General features: G+C 28.4%; 1 protein-coding gene across 8 annotated transcripts in view; it reads right to left on the reverse strand.

Annotated features, from left to right (window-relative positions):
• The window catches only part of LOC113554786 (RNA-binding protein Musashi homolog Rbp6), a 377,023-nt gene that overhangs the window by 121,151 nt on the left and 230,561 nt on the right, over positions 1–25,311 (reverse strand). For all 8 annotated transcript variants that reach the window (XM_026958766.1, XM_026958760.1, XM_026958764.1 and 5 more), the window contains one exon: positions 4,977–5,018. In XM_026958766.1, coding sequence (XP_026814567.1) covers positions 4,977–5,018 — 42 coding nt within the window. The remainder of the gene's footprint in view (positions 1–4,976; positions 5,019–25,311) is intronic.

Consider the following 25,311-nt stretch of genomic DNA (forward strand, 5'->3'; position numbering starts at 1 on the left):
AAGAGCTAGAATTTATACTGTCTTAAGTGTATTTGTACTTAAATCAAATAAGGATATTTTCATTTTTTTTTTTTTTTTTTTTATTGAGATATAATTAAAGTATCTATTTATTTTATAAGAAAGTTTGCATAGACGGTGCTCATGTATAGTAAACATTTATCAATTCATTGATAAATAATTCTTCAATTTATCTATATTTTAAGTTATATTTTATTTTCTAGAAATATTATACATGCACATGTCGTACTAATAAAACACAATATAAATAGATAGTATTAAATAATACTACTAGTAATAAACATTTTGTTTCGTTTCAGTATTAAAATAATAAAGCAAAAACAAAGCTGTATTAAAATATAATTTAAAAACAATATATTATATTGTTGATTAAATGAAAAACAGTTTTTTAAACGAATTTTAGTCAACATTTTTTTAGATATGGCCAATGTGAAAAGATTTTGTACATTAATTAAAATTAAAACAACCTGGTCAATCCTAATACACTGTAGGTATTTTTCTCAGCACACTTCAATGGTTCCAATTAGGATAACATGAAAAGGATATAGTACTCAAAGATTGACAAAATAGACACGGAGTGAAATTTCAAAGCAATGGTCATTTACCAATGACAAAACATCAAAGGATTTTTTAAAACATTCTTATTTATATTATAATAGACTAAAATTTGATTAAAACATTTTTCAAATTATATTCGTTGAATAATTGGAATATTTTTACTTAAAATTGTGTTCTTGTATCCTCAAAATAAATTCTTAATGTAAATATAGTTTATTTCAGAAAATTTGTCATTAAAAAAAAAAATGAAACAGTTTGTTTTATATAACAAGATAATATCATAAAAAAACAAAAATAATTAAAATAAATAAAAATGCATGAAATAGAACAACTTTTTTAAATTATATGAAATGACATAAGGGATAATATTATGTTGAAATACTTGTGATGTGATAACTAAAATTATTATGGTTAGGTTACATCATAAATTTAAATCCTATCAGACATTTCTAACACTATATAGGGTTGCATGCTTGTCGACTATATGGGAAGTGTTATATTACATAGGAACGAAGCCCCAGTAGAGAACTATTGATGGTAAGTTAATATTTTTATAAATTTAACTATTAATCGGCTAACAGAAAAAGTTGGTTGAAATAATATAACTATTAATTATTGGGACTTCAATGTAAAATTCAATAAAATTATGTAATTATCGTAAATGCATGTTTGATGTATGGTAAAATGCGTTTATTTTCAGTTAGTGAGAATAAATTGTCCCTGAATTATCATTTAGTTTTTTCATCCGTTACATTTGATATGTGTTTAGATTTTAAAACAAAAGAAGGTCATAAATTATATGATATTCTGCAGATACTAATCAACGAACTAGATTAAAGTTTTTTTTAATATAATATATTTTTATTATTTTACTTGCTTATTACAGTACAATATTATTGTATAGTTTATTTTAAATCAAAGACCACTTCTCCAGCACAAACTTAGATATATTATAGGGGGTGCAGCGACATTTCAAATTTAAATTAATTATTTATAAAATATATAATCTGTTTTTGATGCAATAATGTTATTATTATTATATAATGCAATACAATATTATGTTTGGTGTTTGTCATATCACTAATTTATAACTAACGATATTTATTGAATATCATGTAAAACGTATACGTCAAGTATCGAAGGTTTGCTTGTAGTTTAAATACGAGATACAGACAAAATGAGAGACTAGCCCCATATAAAGGTTATAGGATGGTTTTGCAAAGGTCAATAAAACAAAACTTAATAGCTGTCATATTAGGCTAAAGTTCAAAACTCCAATGTCCCATTAAATTAAACAGTGTATATAGTGACTGGCAGAACAATGATTCACTCGAACCAGAGGCGTGTTGGAAACGAGTTGGCGGTGACGGCGGCGGTGCCTGTGAGGTCGTGTCGCAGTCGGATTATTTTCGTTCGTTTCCCCGTCATAACATTATTCGCCAGTATTAATTTTAGAAGAAGACGACGGCAACGGAGAAGAAAAAAATATCATATTAATTGTATCTCGTCTTGACAACAACCGGTGATTTATTATCAGCGACGGTCGTGTAATGTTCCGATGGAATTTATATTGCTCGGTAATAATTTCCGTTTTCGTGTCTCGGCCCGCCAAAAAAAAAAATAATAATAAATAAATAAATAAATAAAAGAAAAGAAAAGAAAAGAAACGAAATTCAAACTGCACGGCGGCGCGCACAAAAAAAAGAATTATTAAGGGTTTAATTTATTAACAAGCAATTTCCACTTTCGTTGCTGTGTCGGAGAAATAAATTGAAAGACGGCAGACTAGAACAATATATACATATATTATATGTATATTGTGTACAGTGTTGTACACATACATTGGTGGTATATGTATATTTATATGATAACACCGCTAAACGGAGGTGGTGGCTAAAGGCGTAGGCTACACCGGCGGTACAAATTCCCAGCAATATGGTCAATGTGAATAAAACATCTGATATTAGACATAAAAAAAAATACCATATATGAATAACCTCTTGCATGAAATTGAGGAAAAATTACATTTAGAGCGTATACAAATGGAAAACCGTTGGTGTTTTTTTTTCATTGTATTGTTAAGTTAGGCGTATATACCACACACACACACACACACACACATATTTTATGTGTACGAATTTCCTGTTTTTTTATTTTTTTATTTTTATTAAACGAGAACACAACAAGTCATCCGGCTTTTGAACTTTTCAATAAAAACAAGGTATCCAAGAAATCCGCCTACAATATGTATGTTCGCCCGGCAGCATTTCAGAATATTGGCAATATGTGCAGGTCGAACCGGAGTGTCTGCTTGCTCCCCTGAGCAGAAACCCCTTTTGCAAAATGTATATGAATAGAATTCGAATCTCCATCTATTGTCTTTATAAAGAGTAAAAAAAAATATATTCAGACATAAATATATTTACTTAAACTCTTTTTATTTTTTTGTCTACATTACGAATTTCATTGTTTTTAAATACATTACCACACTTTAAACTAAATAAACTTCAATGTTAGCTTATAAGAAAATTTATGGCCATTAAAAGTGTATAGGCATATATTATAAATACAAACTTATAAGTGATTTAAAACAGACAATAATTGAAAAATATTCGCTAAACCGTTACACGATACATTGATACCGCAGTCGAATTTGCATTTTTTACTTAAAATAAAATGAGCGTTATAGTATTCCAACCATGCTGAAGTATCTGTCAAAGTCATGTTATATAACATATAATATTTACACTGTCTACATAAAATATGTAAAATAGGTAGATACAATAATAATTATTGAAATTATAAATTAATATCTTGGTAAAAAAGAAAAATATACGTCACCATAAAAGTATAACTATATTAACTTTTATATATATACACTTTTTTTTTAAGTAAAAATAATGGTAAATTAACTTTTATTTATTTTTTCATGTCAAAGTTAATTATATTACATCTATGTATAAATCACTGATATTATTTTTAAATCAATTGGATCAAATAAGTTATTAAGAATTCAATTGCAAATATAAATTTAATAAGAAAACTAATTATGTACAATATTAAAAAATTAACTATATTATGCAGATGTTTAAAGCATTCGAATTGTACGATGTAGCTGTATAACTAAAGAAAAAACACTGATTTTTTTTGTCTACAAAAAGACGAAAAATAGGAAAGTATATGTATATATAATATATAATATAATATTTTATATATTATATATCTATAGAAAAAAACGTAGTTTTTAGTAGGAAGATCACTTTGGTTAAATAATTCATCCTTTTTCTTACCAAACTACATATCTCTAAGCTCGTCAAATGTGAGTAACCCTTTGTACAGATATTTCGTACATTTTTGTTATACATTATGTAAGGGAATATGTGTAATATTATGATGCATGGCCAAAGTACAGCCAGCATGTTAAAGACTTTGTATTTTCACTATATACATGTTACGTTTCTGGTAAATTTCCAACTGTATTGTCATGGGTACCCAATATTATTGATTTGTTGTATAAAAAAACGATAAGAAATAATAATACGGTGCAAGAAAATCGGTAAAATTATACCTTTAAAAAGATTTATAATAAATATTTAGGTTTTACTTTAATGGACTCGTAAACATTATTACACTAAAATTATATATACGACTATTTTAAGGTACTGTATTAATGTATTATTATGTATAGCTGCAGCTGGTTTTTCTATCTCATTCTGACCACTCTTCCCAAACCCAAATAATCATAATGTTAAAAATATTTACTTAATTAAACTAATTTATAACGACGATATTTTATCATTAGTGTGCGTTTATTTTACCACTATAAATAGTTAATTAAAACGCAAGTCATATATAATATAACATTAAATTCATAATAAACTTCTTTATTTTATGTCGTAAATGTCTGTATTGATTTATAATTTAGTATAAATGTAATAGTAGATAAAAGTCTAAAATTAAAAATCTTTATAATTTAAATTATACTTATACTCTTAATAAGTAATAATAATAATATTTCTAAATTATTATTTATAACTTACACAATGTATTTAAAATTTATAAGATGAAAATTTGTATACATATATCTTTAATTTTATTACATTATAGAATATTATAGTATTTTATCTAAGAATACGTTCGAATGTACCTACTTAATTATTGCTAGGTGAATTGACTAATCTCCAAGCATGTATAGAAAAATAATTAATATGAAAATAGCGTTCACCAATGTTAACTAATTCATACCTCTAATTAAGCAGATGAGTACACAATTTTTTGTTTTACAAATATACTATTCACCTGAGCTTATTTTAGTTTTTCCGGGAAAAATGCTCTACTTAAAATGTATATTATTTTAATGTATAAAGTAAAAGAATATAAAAGAAAAAAGTTTTACATACCTTCGGATGAGCTCGTCGTGGAAATGCCACTTTCGGATCAATCTGTAAAAAAAAACCAAGGAAATAATTAATAAGTACATATAACTATCACACTAATTATTTTTAAGCAGTTAAAGACAAAAAACGTGTATTCATGTGTATCATTATATAATGTAATCCATACATTTAACAATCAAAATATTAAATAATAATATCTTAATATTTTTTATAATATTCTAAAGATTAAATAAATAGCCATAGAAAGCTATAGTTATCTAAATATCTAATGAATGTACAAATTTCAAGTTAATAATAACTATAATAAAAATAATAAAAATCTTTAAAACTTATTTAAATTTGAGACCGTATTGAGTAAAACCAAAATAGTCTTGTATTTAAATTTGTAGTTCCCAATCAAAACCAATAAATATTTATTACGAGTAAATAACTAAGTTGTGAGCAGTAGAGAATGGTAATTGTTAGAATAAATTTGTGTAGCTAAAATGAAAAATCCTGCGCGTATAGATGCAGAAGACAGACATAAGATTCAGACATCAGTTATGAACCAGTTAGATTAATATTAAGAAATAATATACGACAAACCGAGAGAATAAGTTTTAAGCCACTGCTACGGATTTCCCGTCATAACATTTTTATCAATTGCGTTTGAACAACTCGAGAGCTTTCGAAAGTCACCGCAGTTTCTAAAGGCGCCTGCCGCCTACCAAGACTAGTATATGTGAACAAGAAGAAGAGGATTTGAAAAATGCAGAGATAACTAGTTAAAACCGTCACAAAAAGACTAGTTTAATAATTGGAAAACTGGCGTACACAAAGGGGCTGGGAAATACGTGACTCCTGTGAATGACAGCAACTTTTCACCGGTGTTCATCACTGATAACAACTTTCTAGAATATATCCGATTACGGAAGCCGATGTGGAATTAATACGGACGTCTTTGGAAAGACTATCGGTGATTATCCAACGCAATCTCATTGGTAGAATCCACCACTGTCGCCGTCTTTCTCATATTCCATCAACGGTGGCGGCGGTAAACGATCGTTTTTTCTTTCTTTTTGTAATGACTCGAAAGACCTTTAACAATTTTGTGCAAGGATGGGTGTTGGGAGTGTTGTTCACCGTGACTTGATTGCGTCCTTTATGTTGAACCCAACCGGAAGTAAATAACTGACATCCGGGCGTGGTGCATCGGAAACGCGCCCGCGGGATTAAAGCGATAAAAAAAAAATCCGTATCCGACCAAAACGAAATGTGCACAAAAGGATCAGGACAATTCGCGATCGGAAACAATTCGAACACCAGTGCATGCTGACATTTCAATCATTTTAATTCATTTCGTAGAAAAAAAATGCGCAACATTTTTTCAAAAGTAAAACATAATTATTATTATTATTATATTATATAGGCAAGCAAAACTAGAATAATTTAAGAATACACTTATATTATGTATAATATTATCAATGGATTCTTAGTCATATATTTTATTTATTATTATTAATTGTATACGTTAAAAAAATAATTAATATTTTTAATTATTATTTATCATCTACATATAATACATAATTTACTTATTAAACAAAAAAAAATTTAGAAATCAAGTAGCATTTTTCATTATTTTCACAAAGTATTTAAATTTAAAATAATTATTACGCTTGCTAGTTATTGTTTTAAATTGTTGTTTTATTATACAAGAACGTGCCAAAAATATTATATTATTAAGTAATAAAAATTATATTTATTTTATTTTAAATTATTTTATATTTTATATCTCAATTTTAATGACTAATTACCAAATATAATATACAGTGCAGTAGCATTATTATAATGCTAAAATATAAATATTTTAAAGATACTTAATCGTTTGAATCATCGTATTTCTTTTAGAATTAAAAGTAGCTATAATTATGATTAGAACGATATATTACAGAGTTAAATGTCTAATTTTGATCAAAACAGTTCGTGAGTTATAGTGGTTAAAAGTGTAGTAGTCAAGTTAAAAACATTCAGAGATAAAATCACAAATGTATGTTTTACTGTTCCAGTTATTTCTGATAAACGTCAAAAAGTAACGGTTTAATAAGAATGGATTTTATGACATTTTTAAATTTAAGGTTAAACTATAAATTATTGTTCATTTTGATCGTATATTTTTAAAAGTCGTACAATTACAATATAGTTAAAATTATTTTTAGTTTGATCAATTTTTAACAGAAATATTATGTATATAATGTCGTATAATTATTTATTAAGCATTTATTAAATTAAAATAAAATAAAACTAAACACTTATTATAAACTTAGCGTTGGATAATATATTTAGATTTACATTTTATATGTACATATAATATTATCAACATTATTGTATTTGATTAATGAATAGGTAATCCGAAAAAAATCGATAATAAATACACCATACACAAGCAATATCTAAAAAAATAATTTTTATATGAAAAGAGAAATAGCTTGGTTGCCGTTATTACGGTAAAGTTCTTAAAAATAAAAAATAAATCGTCCGGGGTATAGGACGTAATGAACTTATTTGAAATGACTCGTTCAAGTGGGCCACGTCGAAATAACTGACAAAAGAAAATTTCCCTCGATGTCTACACGAGTGGGCACTTGAAAACTGTGTCTTTGGGCGCCAAGTGGATTTTTCTCAGTACCTACCTATTCTCTAATATCCATGGCATTTCAGAGATTTTTTTATGCATTACCCATTGGAAATTTTTTTTAAAGCGACAACGTCAAGTTCCGCCCTATTATGAAGTCATATATATAAATATTATATACATACATACATACATACATACATACATACATACATACATACATACATACATACATACATACATACATACATACATACATGCATACACATACATACACATACATACATACATAAATACATACATACGTATGTATATAGATATAAAAAAAGGCGACGACAGAGAGTACTCGACCTGTGGCTATGGCAACACCCTCTACTCTAAAGCATGACAGTGTGCGTGCGCTCTCTCAATTGTTCCATGGCTGAAACCGAACAGACAGAGATAGATTGAGAGAGAAAGAGAAAGAGAGCAAAGTTGTCGAGTCGGCAGTATTGTCAAGTGTGCATGTCTAGTTATGCACGTTATAAAGGCTATGCTGTGTTTTCGAACAAAAGGCCTCATCTAGTATATATGCATAATATGCATGTTCATGAGTGTATGTGTGCGAGTGCATGTTCGTGTAAATGTGTGTGTACGGAGGAAGGGGGCACGTTTTTTCGTAATGTTATATGCCATCAGAGCCAATGCCATTGCATCAGTGTCTCATTACCCGGGTCGCTAGAATACTGCATGTAAAAACTGTGAACCCACTAATCTGTTGTACACATGTTTGCAAATGTCACGTTCCCACTCCAAAATAATAATAAGGTTTAGTAGATTATCATTCCTTTTCCCCTGTTTCCTGCTGTTCATTTATACAATATTTGATATTCGTAGTCATGAAAGAAGCACAACTGACTAGTATTGAAATTATCATAAGTAAAATTTTAAATAAAAAAAATTACATAATAATTATTGCTACAATTATTTATGATATTATATACACGAATATTGTGTACAACTCTTTCAATATATTAATGAAACCGTTTTGTCCGTTGTTTATACAATTATTATTTTTTTTTTGTGAAAATAATACTTAATTTACCTATATTCTATACAATTGAGTACACCATATTAAATAAAGAAATTAGGACATTTTACTTGATGCATTAATATTATTGTTGCGTTCTTAAGAATTGTTATTAAGTCAATCACAAATTGGGATAACTGCAGACTACATGCTAAAGAAATCAATAAAACTTCTGAAATAAAAAGTTGTTGTAAAAATATGATTTTAATGTACTCTTTTAAAGAAATCGTTTTTGCTTTCATTGAATGAATAATACTTGACATTTTTATCTATTACAAGTTTCAATAAAATAAACAATATATTTTCGTTACACTATTATAATGTTAAATATTTTTATTTAATGTTTTAAACACTTTAAAAAATGTTTTTGTGCTGTACTGTTTAACTTGTTCATATACTGCCTTATACGATGAATCATTTTTTCAAGATATTACTTTGGGTTTGTTAAAAGTTTAAACAACATTAGTTTTATTCGAAAAAATAAGAGAAAAAATATGAATAGTGACGAAATTATATTTTATATTATAAAATATAATGTTGGGTATATAACAAATAAAAAGTTTTCATAAGTTTTAATTTAAATACTTATATTTTAATGATTTTTAGGTTAAGCAAAAAAAAAATAATAATTATAATTTTGAATCTCAGCAAGAATAATACTATACTGAAATAAATGTTTTAATTATTTTAATTAATCTGAATAATACATAATTCAAAATATTTGAAATACACTTTATTTTAGATATTATATTATATTTCTTTTTAGAATACATAATTGTAACTTAATTATTAAAAGTATAATATTATTACTTGTATTTACGATATACCTCACAATTTTTATTTATTTTCATACTACATATATATTTTTTCGTCTATTTTAATTTATCAGAATCTGATAAAATCATATTATATGATTTATTAAACTAAAAAATAAGGTGCATTTTAAGTTATTGTCCTTAGAGTTTAAGGAAACATGACTGGGTTATATCTTAAAAATATTGAACGGATTTGGAAATATTCAATAAACCAACTATGTGACCAATCTTAAAAATAAACATTGCCTAAAATTGACTTTTGAGTTATACCTCAGTACCCAATTTTATGCTGCAAAACAACTATTTTTTTTATTTTCAACTATTTTACTTGAGTGAAACATTATATACTTAAATTATTTTAATTAATAGGTATTGTATAATGGTTTATTAATGTTATTAAATTATGTTATTTATTATAACGATTTAATCAAGTATTTAAATATATATTTATAATAATTATATTATATTTAAATTTAAATGATAAAAATAAAAATGAATTTAAAATTATTAGTCAGTATAACATATTATACATAATTAAAAATATATTGAAGGTTTAAGTAAAATTGGTGATTTACATTGATACTATAATAATTTTTAATTTATGCAGCCTCGAAAATTATGTCACCATTATTATAATCTTATTTATTTATAATATAAGCAAAGGTTAAGAAAATATTATGTACATAATTAATTTATCGTTTTTTAAGTAAGTTGAATAAACCATGGAACTTTAATATTTCTCTCAAATTATACAATAAAAATAACTAAACAAGAAATTAAAGAATCATATTATATAAATTAGATTCATACTGAGTAATTTAGAAACCTTAAGACGTATTAGTTATTAATATTCATTCATTTTTAAAATAAAATTTTTCTATTACCATTCATCACTATCAATATTTATCAGATAAAAAAAAAATATTTACAATTTAATGATTAGAAAGATGAAAAATAGTGAATGATTGTATAATAAATTGTGTTTTGCAGTCAGATATGACCTGGTACTTAGTTTCAGAAAAAAAAAGAAAAAAATAGGTAACTCACAACATTTACCTTTTAAGTTAAAAATAATAATATCACGAATGGTTGGCCGAGATATAACCTCTTCCTTTTCTTATGATGGTCTGTGTCGGCAATGGTACTCGTAGTGACCGTATTAAAACCTGGTTACTACTACGGCGCGCGCGCAACTTCACACACTATTGCTACCGCTGTTGGTGGTATATAATAATTCAAAATGAAATATGACCTTAAAGCATTTTGCGAGTGGATCGTTTTAAGGTAAGTGTGAGTATTATATTGGTGTGCTGTATAAGTTTCTATGTGTATGTTTTGTATTATATTATATATAGGATAGTGGTGTTTGGAGAACGAAAGGGGAGGCAGAGGAGACGCACAATGTGTGTGCTCTGCGAAAGTTCGCGCCGAAAAATGAGAAAATATCGCACGACATCGGATATGGGCTTTTTATAATGTACCTACCAACTTGTCATCATGGACATGTCCTTTTTGATGGCAAACTCTAAATGTTTTTAGCCCATATAGTAATCATAATTATTTGGGGACAAAAAATATTTATTTGAAATTTTTGAAATATTATTTGAACATTAAACATTACATCCAATCATAAAATAAGCATAATACCGGCAACCGCAATAACAATGGAAAATTACGTTGATTCTTATTTGACTACATTCCTATTTTATCAGTGTTATTTTATTTTCAGTATATACCACATCTGTATGGCAGCGCATATCAAATGTTTTGACTCGTTTTAAAGTAAGCCAACTGTGTGTACAAATTAATAACAAGCTACATCCATAGTGAATACGACCGTCGTCGAATAGTAACGGTCAAACGGCGGGCGCTGAACAAAACATACACGGATGCTGTATATAGGGCCACTAATTCAAGTTGTTTGTGAAAACTCAAAAACAATAATTGAATGTTTTATTTTTAACATTTTATTGATAGAGCTCTTAAATCAACTTCATTCCATCATCACACGCATAATGTGGTATATACATAAATGCATATATATTGTTAGGTATTTGAAATTTTGATTTTGATTTTAACGGTGCGAAAACATCGATTATCATAGTACATTTTTATTTTGATTGCGCGCGTCTAGTAAACCGTGAAAAAGCCCAAATAGATTATTATTATTGTTTATCGCAGCTTGATAAAACAGTTTGAATAATATATGCAGTATTACCGGTAATTAATTAAATTAATGCCAACATCACCTTGTAGAGCTACCGTAACACCACCATGCGTTCCTACATTAATTACCGAATTTATGGTTCCAACTCGTGTAAACAATGGAAAACGGTTTTCGAGTATTAATAATACCGATTTTACCGATGAAGTTTTAACAGATCGATTTAGTATAGTTATTCTTTTTGCAGTAATATTATATATTATTTTAAATATTTTAATCCCAATTAAATATTGTGATTAATTAACATATTTTGTAATATCCTAATTGTGTTGAATACATTTGTGACTAGATTGTCAATTATACATTTTTTTTTAAACAAAATCATACAGTTATACTTAAGAAATAAAGCTGCCATTGTAATTATAATAAATAAAATGGCATTGAATTTACATAAAGTAAAATAAAAACAGTATGTGATTAAATCAAATATTAGAAAATATAAAAAATTGCGTGTATTAGCAATTATACATAGTCTGTACTCATGAAAAATAAAACAACCTAATTTCTGAATACTATTGAGTTGATATACTTGTCATGGATGTAAAATATATATTGTTTGGTAGAGATTATGTTTTAAATGAAAACTGTTTTATTATACTCACTATTTATATTTGTACGATATAGTTGTTTTGAAAAATTATAACCGTAACATTCATAATACAATAAGCTAATTTAGTGTGCAGAAATATTGTTTCGTTGAACGATCTTAGTAAACCAGGACATAAGACCAACGTTAAATGCTTCAATAAATTGAGAATAAAAACCGTCAAAACGAAAGTGTTTGTTGCCAATTTCTTAAAAATTTAGAATGTTGTTAGCTGAGGAAAAAATGTGACCATAAATCGACTACGACAAACAACTCCTCTCCATCATACGTATATAGTATATACATATCTTGAGTTCTCGCTGATATGATATTATTGATCACGTTACATTCAGTTAATCCTTAGTCCTTTTTTGTAAATTACGATATCGTTTATTTTGTTCATATAGACTGAAAAACGAATACCTAGGTCATTGACGTTGAAAATGAGTTATTAATTCTGATCACATTCGAATTAGGACTAACGCAGAAAAAGTTAATTTTCACCACTAATACTTAACTATGAAACTTTGCGTGTGAAAAAAAGAAGATTTTATGAAGTTTCCTTCATCTAGATTAAAAGAGCACGTAGGATTTGTATTTATTTATTTATTTAATTTAAGTTGGATTTTGTCATTCAGCTTATTACGGGGAGTAAGAGAGACCATAGAAGAGTGTCAAAAAATATTTTTCTTTCCACTGGTACGAATTAACTCTGATTGTTGTCCCAATGTTGCTCAAATTCTAGTGGTTATAAAATCTTTGGTGGTGGTACGTGGCTCTTTTCGACGAGAATCAACCACGTCGTTGTCATCAGACTTTGGGTAAACCGCTTGAAAAGAGGACGGAGGATGTTTAAAGTTAAACCAAAATTACAAAACGAAAAACAACCATTTAATATAATAGTCCTAAAAACGTAGCAATACAAGCACACACACACACACACACAAACACACACACAATTATACGTAAACGTGATGTTTGAACGCCACGTAAAAGGATCTCTACTCCGAAAGCAAAGTTAAATGAACCACGGTTATATACTGAAATAAAAGGCACTTTTAGTAGCACAACTGCCGTTGTATTGATTACAAGGCAAAGCACATAGGCAATTTGGATGCGCGCATGCATGGAATACCATCGCACTTAGGTATTTTAAAACCACGATAGTGGTAGTGAATCATATGGGTATGGACTATGGACAGTGTGCGAGATCAATTGACGACGAAAATTTAAAATTCTCTGATGCTGAAAATGTTTTTCATAATAATATAATAAATACTAACGCATACGCAGTTTATAATATATTAATTATTATTTTGAATAAATTATCGATGAAAAAAAATAAAAACCAAAAAGATGAAATAATAATATGATGCCCGTATTAATAACAATTTTACGATACATATTTTGTAATATTATAAAATTTTATTGAGATTATCTACAAATACATGCACAGTGCATTTGATTTATTGATGGATACTTATTTAATTTAAATTTGAATAATTTCATACAATATTTATATTTATCTTAATATTTTTTACATTAGTTATTTAAAAATAATCTAATAACAATATGACGTAATAAAATACTGAAACAATTTGTAAATTTTTCTACATGATTAATCTAAATCAAAAACTGTAAATTTCGCTATGCTGTTTAATTAATAATATATTCTGTAATTTGTCAATGTCTGTTTTTAGTCAGTAAGTAAATGTAGGTTATCAACCTTTTTAGAAATAAACAAATATATATATATATATATATAAAACGATACAAAATTAATATGAATAAAACAAAATATGTTTTAATATACGTTTAGAAATCTAACACATTACATTATATTGATATAACAATATTATAGATTAGAAAAATTTCTTTAAAAAAAAGGTAAAAGTGTTCCAATAATATTTTAGTTTATGTAATAAAAAAATATTTTCTCAAACTAAACGCTACTATCAATTCAAAAAATATAGTATTTATTTAGTATTACCCTTTCAATTCCAATGCTAATTAATTTTCCACTTGCTGAACAATTTCAAAGTTTGAATTATGTTACCCATATATTACGGAATTACATTAGTAATTAACAAACATTTAGATTAATGTAAGTAGTTTTAATTTAAATTATTTTGATTAGTATTAATTCAGTAAATTATTATAAAAAGTATAGAATATCCTACACAATATATAGGATAAATATATTTTGTTTTTTTTTATTTATTTTATTTATCTTAACATAGGGTTGTTGGGTTAGAATCGAACCGTATTGTTTTCTGGATGATTTATCTCAAACGTGCAGACGTTTAAACTTTTTAATTAATTAATAATATATAAGTAAAGACAAAAAACTAAGATTCAACTGAAAATGTGAAAAACATTAAGTTGTATAAATCATCACGATTAAATATTGAAAAGTGTTTGGTTTAGCGTTACAAGTTAAATTAACTCACAAAACGCATGAAAAAGGTGTATTTTTACAATAATTAAACTGATATAATCAAATTAAATTAAGATGATTTGTTAATGATGGGTTTTATTTACATAAAAAGAAAAATTATCAAAATGGGAATCCATTTATACTAAGGTTGTAGTTACTGCATTTTTTAACCTGCACATAACTGAATATTTATTCAGAGAAATAACTTTTTAATTTTTATTCGTAGGTTTAATTGATACCCATTTCTCAATTTACGTGGATTAACAAATAAAAATGACGGTAAAAAAATAAATAAGTTATGAAAAGATTTTATTCGTTTGAAACATAAGTACCTACTGTAAAATATATATTTGTTCAATAGTTACCTACCAGTGTACAAACTAAAATAGCACAATAATTACAAACACTGTACAATATTAATAACCCAATAAGCATATTTTGTCTTTGTTGAAATGTACATTTTGTAAAATAATATTTTACAGCAATAGTTGATTTTAGATGTTCAATAAGATAATTACTATAGAAAAGATGATTTATAGCTGAATCGCATAATCAATATATATTGTTTATATTATTATACTCTTAGATGACGTACTTACTATACGTATAGATGCATTGTATCCCACCATAAACATCTGTATCTGTACGCAAACTTTATCAGCCTCCGAACGTGATGTGCAGTGATACGGTAGTACAACGTATGGTTTAAGTTTCGTGTTTATTAAGTATTATAATTTACAACAATTCGATAATACTATGTAAGTAGCTGTATTCAGTTTGATAATGATGATTAAGCAAATTATAAAATATATATATTATTTATCATGGAAATTATTACATTACTTCGTCTGATAAATAATAACCATACCACCTTTAGAGTAAAAATGACTGTATAATCATTATTAACCTGTTTAATTTCCGCTATAGCCAAAATATAATAAAAACATTTACTGTCATATTTTTAACTACCTTTTATAGTAAATACTAAAAAAAAGTTATTATTATAATTATTATTCATTAGTTATTACAATGCCAACCCACCTTTTTAAAAACAAAAACTCATAGATGGCCGCCTTTAAATTATAACTTTGGCACACTGCTAATAATAAACAACAATGACATTTTTTTGCTGTTTGTTCCGTCAAACGTCCCAAAAATTCACGTGTTTAGGGTTGAAGATTACGCATTTCTCATCGTGCAGGAGCACCTCATTTTTACGCAATATGGAGTTAAGCCTATATTATATTTATCTACAGTGTATACGAGCTTCATACGTAATATATGGATTATTCAAATAGTATTTCAATTATTCATTTGGCATTTTTTAATGCCAATAGCTTTTACTCTTGGAAGTATTACCACTAGCTGATACTATACCGCAATATTAGACAGACGCAATGTGAGTTTATCAGGTATAACTGTATAATAATAAGGTTATTATCATTTAATGTTAAGGCCCATTTAAGGATACATGAAAAAAATAAGGAGAGAAACGAAGCCCTTGTTAAAAATTGCGAAAGTACCAGCAAAATCTTCAATGTACAACGAGAAAATAATTATTCGTTTTAGTCAATGCACCATCGCCGTCACCGGAGAATCAAAACTGCTTGAATTTGCGTTTAAACGTAGTTGATACTGCCCTCGCTGCATCCCCATCGACTAAGTCGAGGGTTCACCTAACGCAAACGTAAACACTTTAGAGTTTCCATCCCCGAACAGAAAGTTTTTTTTATAAAAATACAGCGAACCAACAACACAGCATTAACAATGAATTTTTACATCTTGGGCTAATATTTTTACACCGTTTATATTATACTTTCCCGCCAATCTTATTTCACCTTCTTTACCATACTTACAAACTCTAATAGTTGTTGTTGTTGTTGTTGTTATTTTTATGTATTTAGTGTCACGCTGCAGCACTTAATCAACCTCTTTTGTAGTAAAACTTTCTGTATTATTTATTGAAATCCTTTAGTTGTACTCTCATAGTAAAAATGTATGTTTTAATATTTATTTATATAAAATATATAATAAGTCCATGTGTATAATAAAAATCAATCCTAAAAACTTAAATGAATCGATTAAAGTAAGAGTTTATAAAAATATATATATATACAGATAATTAGCGAAAACTTCCATAGTTACACCATATCAATTAAATTCACAATGATAAATTGTGAAAAATTGTTTAGTTGATATAATACTATTTTAAAAACCTCTAAACACATAATAGAAATTTAGTATAATACGTAACATACATTAATCAAACAAGTATTCAATAAGTATTTTAAGGGGTTTTAACCACATTTTCCAAGTAATTTTTACAACGCAATATATATGTATGAAATTTAGGAGAAAGTAATCACAATGGTAGTGGAATTTTCGGGCAAAGCGAGTTTAACCACATTTAGGGATTGTATATAATCTTATGCGACCGCTAGAACTAACACATTTCCTTGTTCGTGGGGTACAACGCTCAATTGAAATTTTCACAATTTTGGTATCTGTTCATTCAAAAAATCACGCAGTGGTATGATAATTATTTTAACTGATAGCTATACCATTGTTTATAAAGCAGTATGATCGTAGGCGTGTTCGTTTAAAATAAAAACTAAAAATAACATACTTTACATTGCAATATGTATTACTTGCACAGACGGTGTACGGCATATAATATTGTTTTTCAGCCAACCCTAACGACAAAATAATCGTTTATGGAATTTCGTATCACAGGATGACGTAGGACGAAAACGCGCATAAAATAGTAAATAGCGTCGTCGTTGCCGCATCGACCTCATATGATGGGGGAGTAAAGGGGGTAGTAGAGCAGACAACAACGAATTAGAGCCACCGAACCGTCCTACCCCTTTTACTCCTTCCACATGTTCCAACCGCCTCACAACTCCACCACCACCATCACAACCATTACAGCAGGAGAATCGTTTATCAAGCAATTAAGAAGTGGATACGCGGGTTATCCTGATGGAAGAGCTTGCGGCGGACAGGTCTCGGGACCTAGGTCACAGGACCGAGCGGGTAAACGGGAGTACACCGGAATCGTGGTATGAAGCAGGAAGGTGGGGTGGTTATACGGTCTGCGGGGGGATGGGTGGCCAGAAGCCAGTCGTCGGGGGTGATTTATTATTCCGCTAATGATTGCGTAACAAACTAGACGCGCGCGCGAGCGATTTAATCGTAGGCTTTTCCTGTGCTTTTCACCCCCTCCGCCATCTCGGTAAAACTTTAACAACCCACTACCTTCCCACCATACTACGTCACGCCGATCCGGATCTCACCGTCTCCCAAATTTGCGAAATTATTACACACTCTCCTATCACCCTAGCAGTCTATATTCTATGTAGATTGGCAGGGTAACGGCGATGGTAGTGGTGTTGGTTTCCCCCGTGGTAATAGTGAATTAATTTCAAAAAACCATTGAACCGATTAATTGCTTGAATAATGCCTATGCGCGTTTGTCGCTTACAACCTAGATGATGAAGGAATTGTCACAAAATAATATATTATTATAACAATTATTAATGATAGTTATTATTGCGATTGCTACTATTGCAGTATACTTATGAAATATTCTAAATGTACGATGATATCTTATTGCAAACTAAAAAAAACAAACTACTTGCTGAAAGAACGCTGTAGTATGTGTAAAAAAATAATAAAAATGGTATCCACTATTCATATAATAATATGAGGTCGGTATCTATTTTGGTGATTGGAAATAAAAAATAAACGTAATCTTGAATTTATAATTTTTTTTCAATGACACATTTAAAATTAAAAACATGTAATTTATCAACGCATACGTGTTGCTTTTAGGAGATCAAATAACGTGTTTTATAAAAAAAAATGCAAATGCACATTCTGCACCCATCATGCATACTATCAATGGGTCTGATACGAAAAAGTATAAAAAAATATAAATGATATAGATTGTTTTTATTTTTTAAATGTTTCATTGTATAGTATTTTAAAAATTGAAATGATTCAACATAACAGTCTTAACAATTTATCATATTTTCAATAAAACAGTAACGAAAAAAAAATAGTGTATATTCAGCGTTTACGCTCAGTAGGGTTTTGGACCGCACAAGTTGAATAATTAATTTAAAAACATAATTTGAATAAATTTAATAAATAACAATGTAAATGCAATTAATTATATAGTTTTTCAACCATATGCTTTTATTCACATGTTTTTTCGACATACTAAATTTAATTTTGTAGTTTATACAATTTGTATAGTCTTTTTTCCAAAGTAATTAATCATTTAATATATTTTATTATTATTTACTACATTGCTGGTAATTTATAATAAAAAAATTGATTGTTAAGAAAATACTTATTTTATGATATTTTTATTATTATTTGACTAAAAAAAAAAAAATTACGTAATAACATTTTAAATACATTCAAAATATATCAAACAAGAATTTTCTGAACAAATTAAAGTTAATAGGTCGAGTAAGAAAAAAACTGTATTGTACTTATATGTTTATTAATTGGTATAGCATTAAAGCAGTAATTAAACAAAATAGCTTTAACTATGAAAAAAAACTTCAAATGATTGTGCATACAGTACCACAATGAAAAAATTCAAGAATAATTAAATACACACACGATTAAACTTTTTTTTTCAAAATTGAAACAAATGTACCAAATACAAATATTATTAAAATACGTAGTTTCTGTTTTCGAGCTATTTTATCGGAAAATAATTCATGATTTATAGATATATTAATCTAATAGTAATATTATTTTTTTATTTTTTTTATATTATTTTTTTTTTGTATAGAAAACCTATACCTATTTACTTTTTAAAATTCAATAATAAGTTGTTCATTTTTTTTTTTAAATGTTTTTTTGATTAGGTATTTAAATCTACGTGTATTGCTTACACGAGTATGCCTAGTTATTTTTTACCAAAACGGCTATAAGTGGGTTCTATTAGAGATTTTTAAACGGGTAGTAATGTAATACCTACCATAGATAAAGAAATTATTTGCATTAAATGAAAAGAAAACCCACTAATAAACAATCCTGCAATAGTTGTAAACATACAACAGTTCGAACGCTTCTCATTTAGAAATATATAGTGCACGAACCATTATTTGGGTAATGTATATATTTCTACCTAGATAATTGCTAGCACTACACATTCGAACGTAAAAGCACACTACTACTGGGCACCTCTTTGTATCGCTTTGGAAAGGTTAAAAGGTTTTTTTGTTACGATGCATTTATCCGTTTAAATATGTTTCAAATACGTTTTACAGTAACGATACTTTTCCATTTCTCTCTCTCACTCTCTTATTCTACTCCATCACTCTCGCACTAACGCTCTCGACCGTTTTTATTATACTTGAGACAGTTTTTTTTCCTTTATCCATGTATTTTTTATTTTATTTTTGCACACCCCCACGCTAGGGTACCCGTTTTATTTTAAACGTCAATTTCAATGGCTGAACCATAAATTAGAGAACGGAGAACAATGAGAAAACGAACCGTGCACAAAACCTTTTACCAACGGGCGGCACAGCGATGGTTTGAAAAGCGATGCGCGTTGAACTTGGTCAAGTGGATGGAAGGACGAGACGAGGACGAGTAGGACGACAGGGGGAATTAGGATAGAGGGGTCGGAGGCAAATTGATCGGTGCCTCCGCAGGGGGCTCATGTAAAGTTTTACTTTTGGCTCCCCAAAAGTTAGACACCTAAAAAGCGTTTCAAGTAACGGCCGCCACGCTGCCACTACCGCCGCCGCCGCCACTATATCGCGCCCGGGTGACAAATGACACGAAAAGGGACCCAAAGGAAAACGGCTGCTTTTTTTCAATCACGCTGCCGCTGCACCGGCTATTATTGCATACCCGTTATTTATGTCGGATCCCTGGCCGAGACCATAACTCGCGGAATTCGGGCCCGAAAAGTTTCGCTTACCCTAACTGAAATTGTATAGAAAATGCCGGTCGGACCAAATAAACGACGTGTACTTTTTTTTGTCGGTCGCCGTCGCCGCCGGCAATTCAATTTACTAAAAACCGGCGAGGCATCTCTATATATAATACATAACTGCACTTTTCAAACCGTTTCACGGTCGACTATAAATTAATGGCAAACGGGATTAAATGTCCGAAATAATAGTTTTTTTTTTCAAAAACTTTGTTGATGAATTAATCGGTTTACTCTAGTGGCGCTGACGGAAAGTTGTACAAAAAATAGTGAGTATTTTGTCATAAAAAAAAAATAAATAACTTTTCATAAGTTATCAAAATATATATTATTTTTATATTTATAAAAAACAATTTTTCTTTGTTCGTTTAAAAAATCTCAAGTATTTCAATCCAGGAATTACATACATATATATGTATATGTATATAACCCAGGAAAAAAATGTTTAACCGTTTTTTTGGTATTTTGCTGTTTACATTCAATTGTATAATATTGTAGCTAACGCACAAACTCAAATAATTTTACATCCACGAATTCCAATGGGCAAGAATCCCAAGCGAAATTGTTGATATTTTTTTTTTTTTTTTATATAATTTGAAAACATTCATATCTCCGACTATCTATTTAATGTAAATTACTCATAGCAATACATAGTTTATAACTGGAATACAATTTTGTTTTTATAAATTATTTTTGTTTTTTTTATGTTGTAATTAAATTATAATATTTATAGAATATAATTTATTCTATCGTGTGTTAATTTATAAATGTGCAAATGATTATAGAACGGAGACACTACAAACATATTAAGATATATTTTTATGTTATAATATGTAAGTGCTTCGTGTATAAAGTCATTTAGGTATGTTTAAAATTAAAATATCTTAAGTTATCTAAATATTTGCATGATTAAATTGGTATTTATAACAAAAGTTATTTTATGATTTTGTCTTACGAAATATGAAAAAGCAAACATTAAAAGCTGTCAAATATTTACATACCATCTCACGTTTATCGAAGTCATGAGTTGAGATATGATCAGAAACTGACAAAAATTGTATGGTGGTCACTAAAATCTATTGAAGGAGGTTGTACAACTTATAACGAATGACAAATCATACTATCTCCGAATAATAATAATAATTAAATGGGTGTGTATTGCACGCGCAGTGTTGGATGTTCAAATAAATGTCACCCAACGTTTTTGTGAATCGCAGATTACAATATTGTAATTTAAAATTATATTATAGTTATAAATAATTGAATCACTACACTTAACTTTTTAAGAGCACATTATGGTATTCATTCGAGCATACTAGCTTACATATAATAGTCGATTTGTTTTAGGATGAATTATTATAATCATATGCTTTATAATTAACCACGACCGTTTAAAGAACAAACACTAAAAATTCCATCGTTTTACTATGATTATGATTTTATACAAGATAAATACGTAACCCGGAGGTGGCGGCGATTTCGACAGCTCCTCACACTCTCGCCGCCAACTACGTCCGAATTAACCCGTAATTTATGGGCAGAACGCCACCCGTGAGTAAGGCCCCGGAGGGAGCTCGACGAAACAACAGTGACGGCGTGTATTTATGTCGGTCTCGTAATTCGACCGATACGCGGTGAGATGTTCGCGCGTCTGTGTACAATATATACATCACAGTTGACGCATTTATTTATGGTTTTTTTATTTCATTTTTTTTTTTTTTTTTTTTTTTTTATCTTTTCCGTCGTCATCCGCGACGGTCGCCTTATAATATACGCTCAGCGCACAGACTGCGGCGGTGCGCGGACGATGACGATGGCGACGTGAACATTCCCATGTTTTATGTAAAAGGGACGAAATTTATCTCGGTCTTATTAGCATAACTAAAATTCCTTTGGTCGTCGCCATCCGTCTACGTCATCTGGCTTGGTCTTGCCGTACCCAAAATCTTCCATCAAGGGTTTTATTGCTAAAACACGACAGACCAAGGGCAAGTAAGCGAGTGCGATAGACAGCAAGGAGAAGACTATAATACGAGATGCAGACGATTTACATTATATAAGACGGTAAATATTATTTTATGCGAATATTGTAGTTGAAATATTATGTATATATATAATTTATAAATTGCAGACTGACATTTTTGGACATTTTATAGTAGACACATAATGCGGATAGAGGGGAAAAACTAGAGTTACCGGTTTGGAGACGGCCCGTCACTATAGGCGGAAATAATATTGTGGACCGGACAGTGAGTGTGACGTTATATACGGACATGTAATGAAAAATGAAATTATTATGTATTATTATGCTGAAAAAAAATAATAATGTATGAGTTTGAATGATTTTTTCAGACTTGAGTGCGCTATTAATCTTGACTCAATTTTGTGAATGGATTCATTTAAAATCTCCATTATACTTCACTATTTATGGATGAATAATATATGAAAACGGATATTCCAGCATACTTTACTTACTATACAACTATACAAATATAAAATACTAAAAACCATATTGCAGTAGGTATATACGATTTATGTATAATATTTTTTTCAGTACAAGTTCTATTTTAAATTTAATTAATTATTAATTATTATATATACAAACAAATTAAATATATATTATATATTATAATAATAAAATGTGAGTGTAGTTTAAGTTATAATTGTATAATATTTTTAATAGCAATAATTTCTTTATATCTGAATCGTGACATAATAAAAAAAAATATATATATATTTTTTTTTAAATAAAATACATCATACAACAAACAAAGACTTCACGCTTGTGTGGGTTTGTCAATATTACAAGTAAAGAGACGTGTTTTTTTTTTAATGTTTACAGGCCATAATGATGTTGACTTCGCGCCCTTTCCTCAATCAACTCGAATTTTTATGATCACAGTGTCTGCATTTTGCAGATATTTTTTGAAATTTAAACACAATTTTTTAATTTACATTTTTCAAAAAAAATTAATTACAAATAAGAGAAAAAAATTGAAATTATTAAATAATAACTCAAAAATATCAAATAATAATAATAAATATTTAACTATAACAACAAGTACCTAAATAAGAAAAATTTTAAATCGTAATAATATGAATTTATTTTCATAACACATTTGTATTACAATTTATAAAGTAAGTTAAAAAAAAAAAAATAATTTGATACTATTTCTATAATAGAAAGATCGTAGATAGTAAGAACCTAACTTATTATTTTTAAGCTTTTGTACAATATCTAATAAACATCATAAATATTAATAATATTATTATTAAATAAAAGTATTAAATATTAAACAATTTCGACATTGTTGTTAAGAGATGTGTAAAATATATCATTTGTCAAACGAATTTCGACCAAACGAATGAATATTTATAGGGATATAGTGTATTATAATCTATCGTCAAAATGTTTTATGTTTAAAAAAAAACTTCATATTCAATAACAACATTACTGGCAAAATTCCAATGCGTATGATACTATATTATAATCGGTCACATGCAGCGGCAGCGCCTCTGTAAATCAACAGCCGAAACAATAATAATAACGACAACAACAACAAAAACAATAAATGCAATAATAGATATCAGCTTAAAACGAATGAGTTAATATCATGTTTGTGAGCGTGTATGTGTGTGTGATGGAGAGTGCAGCAGGACCGAAATGAGATGGGATAATAGTTATGTATAGAGTGCCACCATGTGAGGCAGCAGCGCCGACGAAGGGATGACGGATGGGACGGAAATTAAATTTCAAAATCGAATTCACTTGTATCACATTGCGAAACAATGTTTCAGTATCGGTAGCAGTGGTGGTCATGTATAATAATAATAATAATATTATATTATAAGGCACAAATTATATTACAGATATCGTGGGCCGTTATTAAAATATGCGTGTGTGGATGCGAATAGTGTGGCGGGAATACAGCGCATATCATTATGCGCGATGTATTCCGGAGTGTAATTTTGCCATATTAGTGTTTCGATATTAAACGAAAATATAATGTATGACCCATATAATAATAACTCAATGGTAACATATTATCATATCTACGCCGCCCTATACATATAATATATTTTGTACGATCGGTCGGTATTTTCGTGTACCCATGTTCGAGTTTCGCCATCGCGTCATACACGGGGGGATGAATTCGGCTGTTATAATAAGTATATCAAACTAGTAACAGCCAATAAAATTACTGAAAAGACGACAGTTCAATGCCGCTATGGAGTGGGAGGATGTCATGTTTCCGTTTTTTTTTTAACCGCCAGCCGGAGACGAAAAGTTCAGTGGCTATTCTGTTCGAAATAGCTGTCATAATAATAATAGTAATAATGAATAATAAATAATAATAATGGTTAAATAATTTCGTCAATTTTGTTCTTGTTACTGCTATTTAATACTGGCCGGTTATTCAGTAATTATACTCGTCGTAACGTTACCACGTTAAAATATGTCATTATGCAATTCAGCTGTAATATTATAAATTTATTTAATTGATTAATATAAAAAAAAAGGCGAACGGTCAGTTGTCACCAATCAATCGGTAACATAATTTTATATTCGTAAAAACTGTTTGGGACGAATATTATGTGCTTTACTGTAGTATTGGTAGTTTTTCGAATTA

Source organism: Rhopalosiphum maidis, chromosome 2 (assembly GCF_003676215.2).
Source record: "Rhopalosiphum maidis isolate BTI-1 chromosome 2, ASM367621v3, whole genome shotgun sequence".
NCBI lineage: Eukaryota > Metazoa > Arthropoda > Insecta > Hemiptera > Aphididae > Rhopalosiphum > Rhopalosiphum maidis.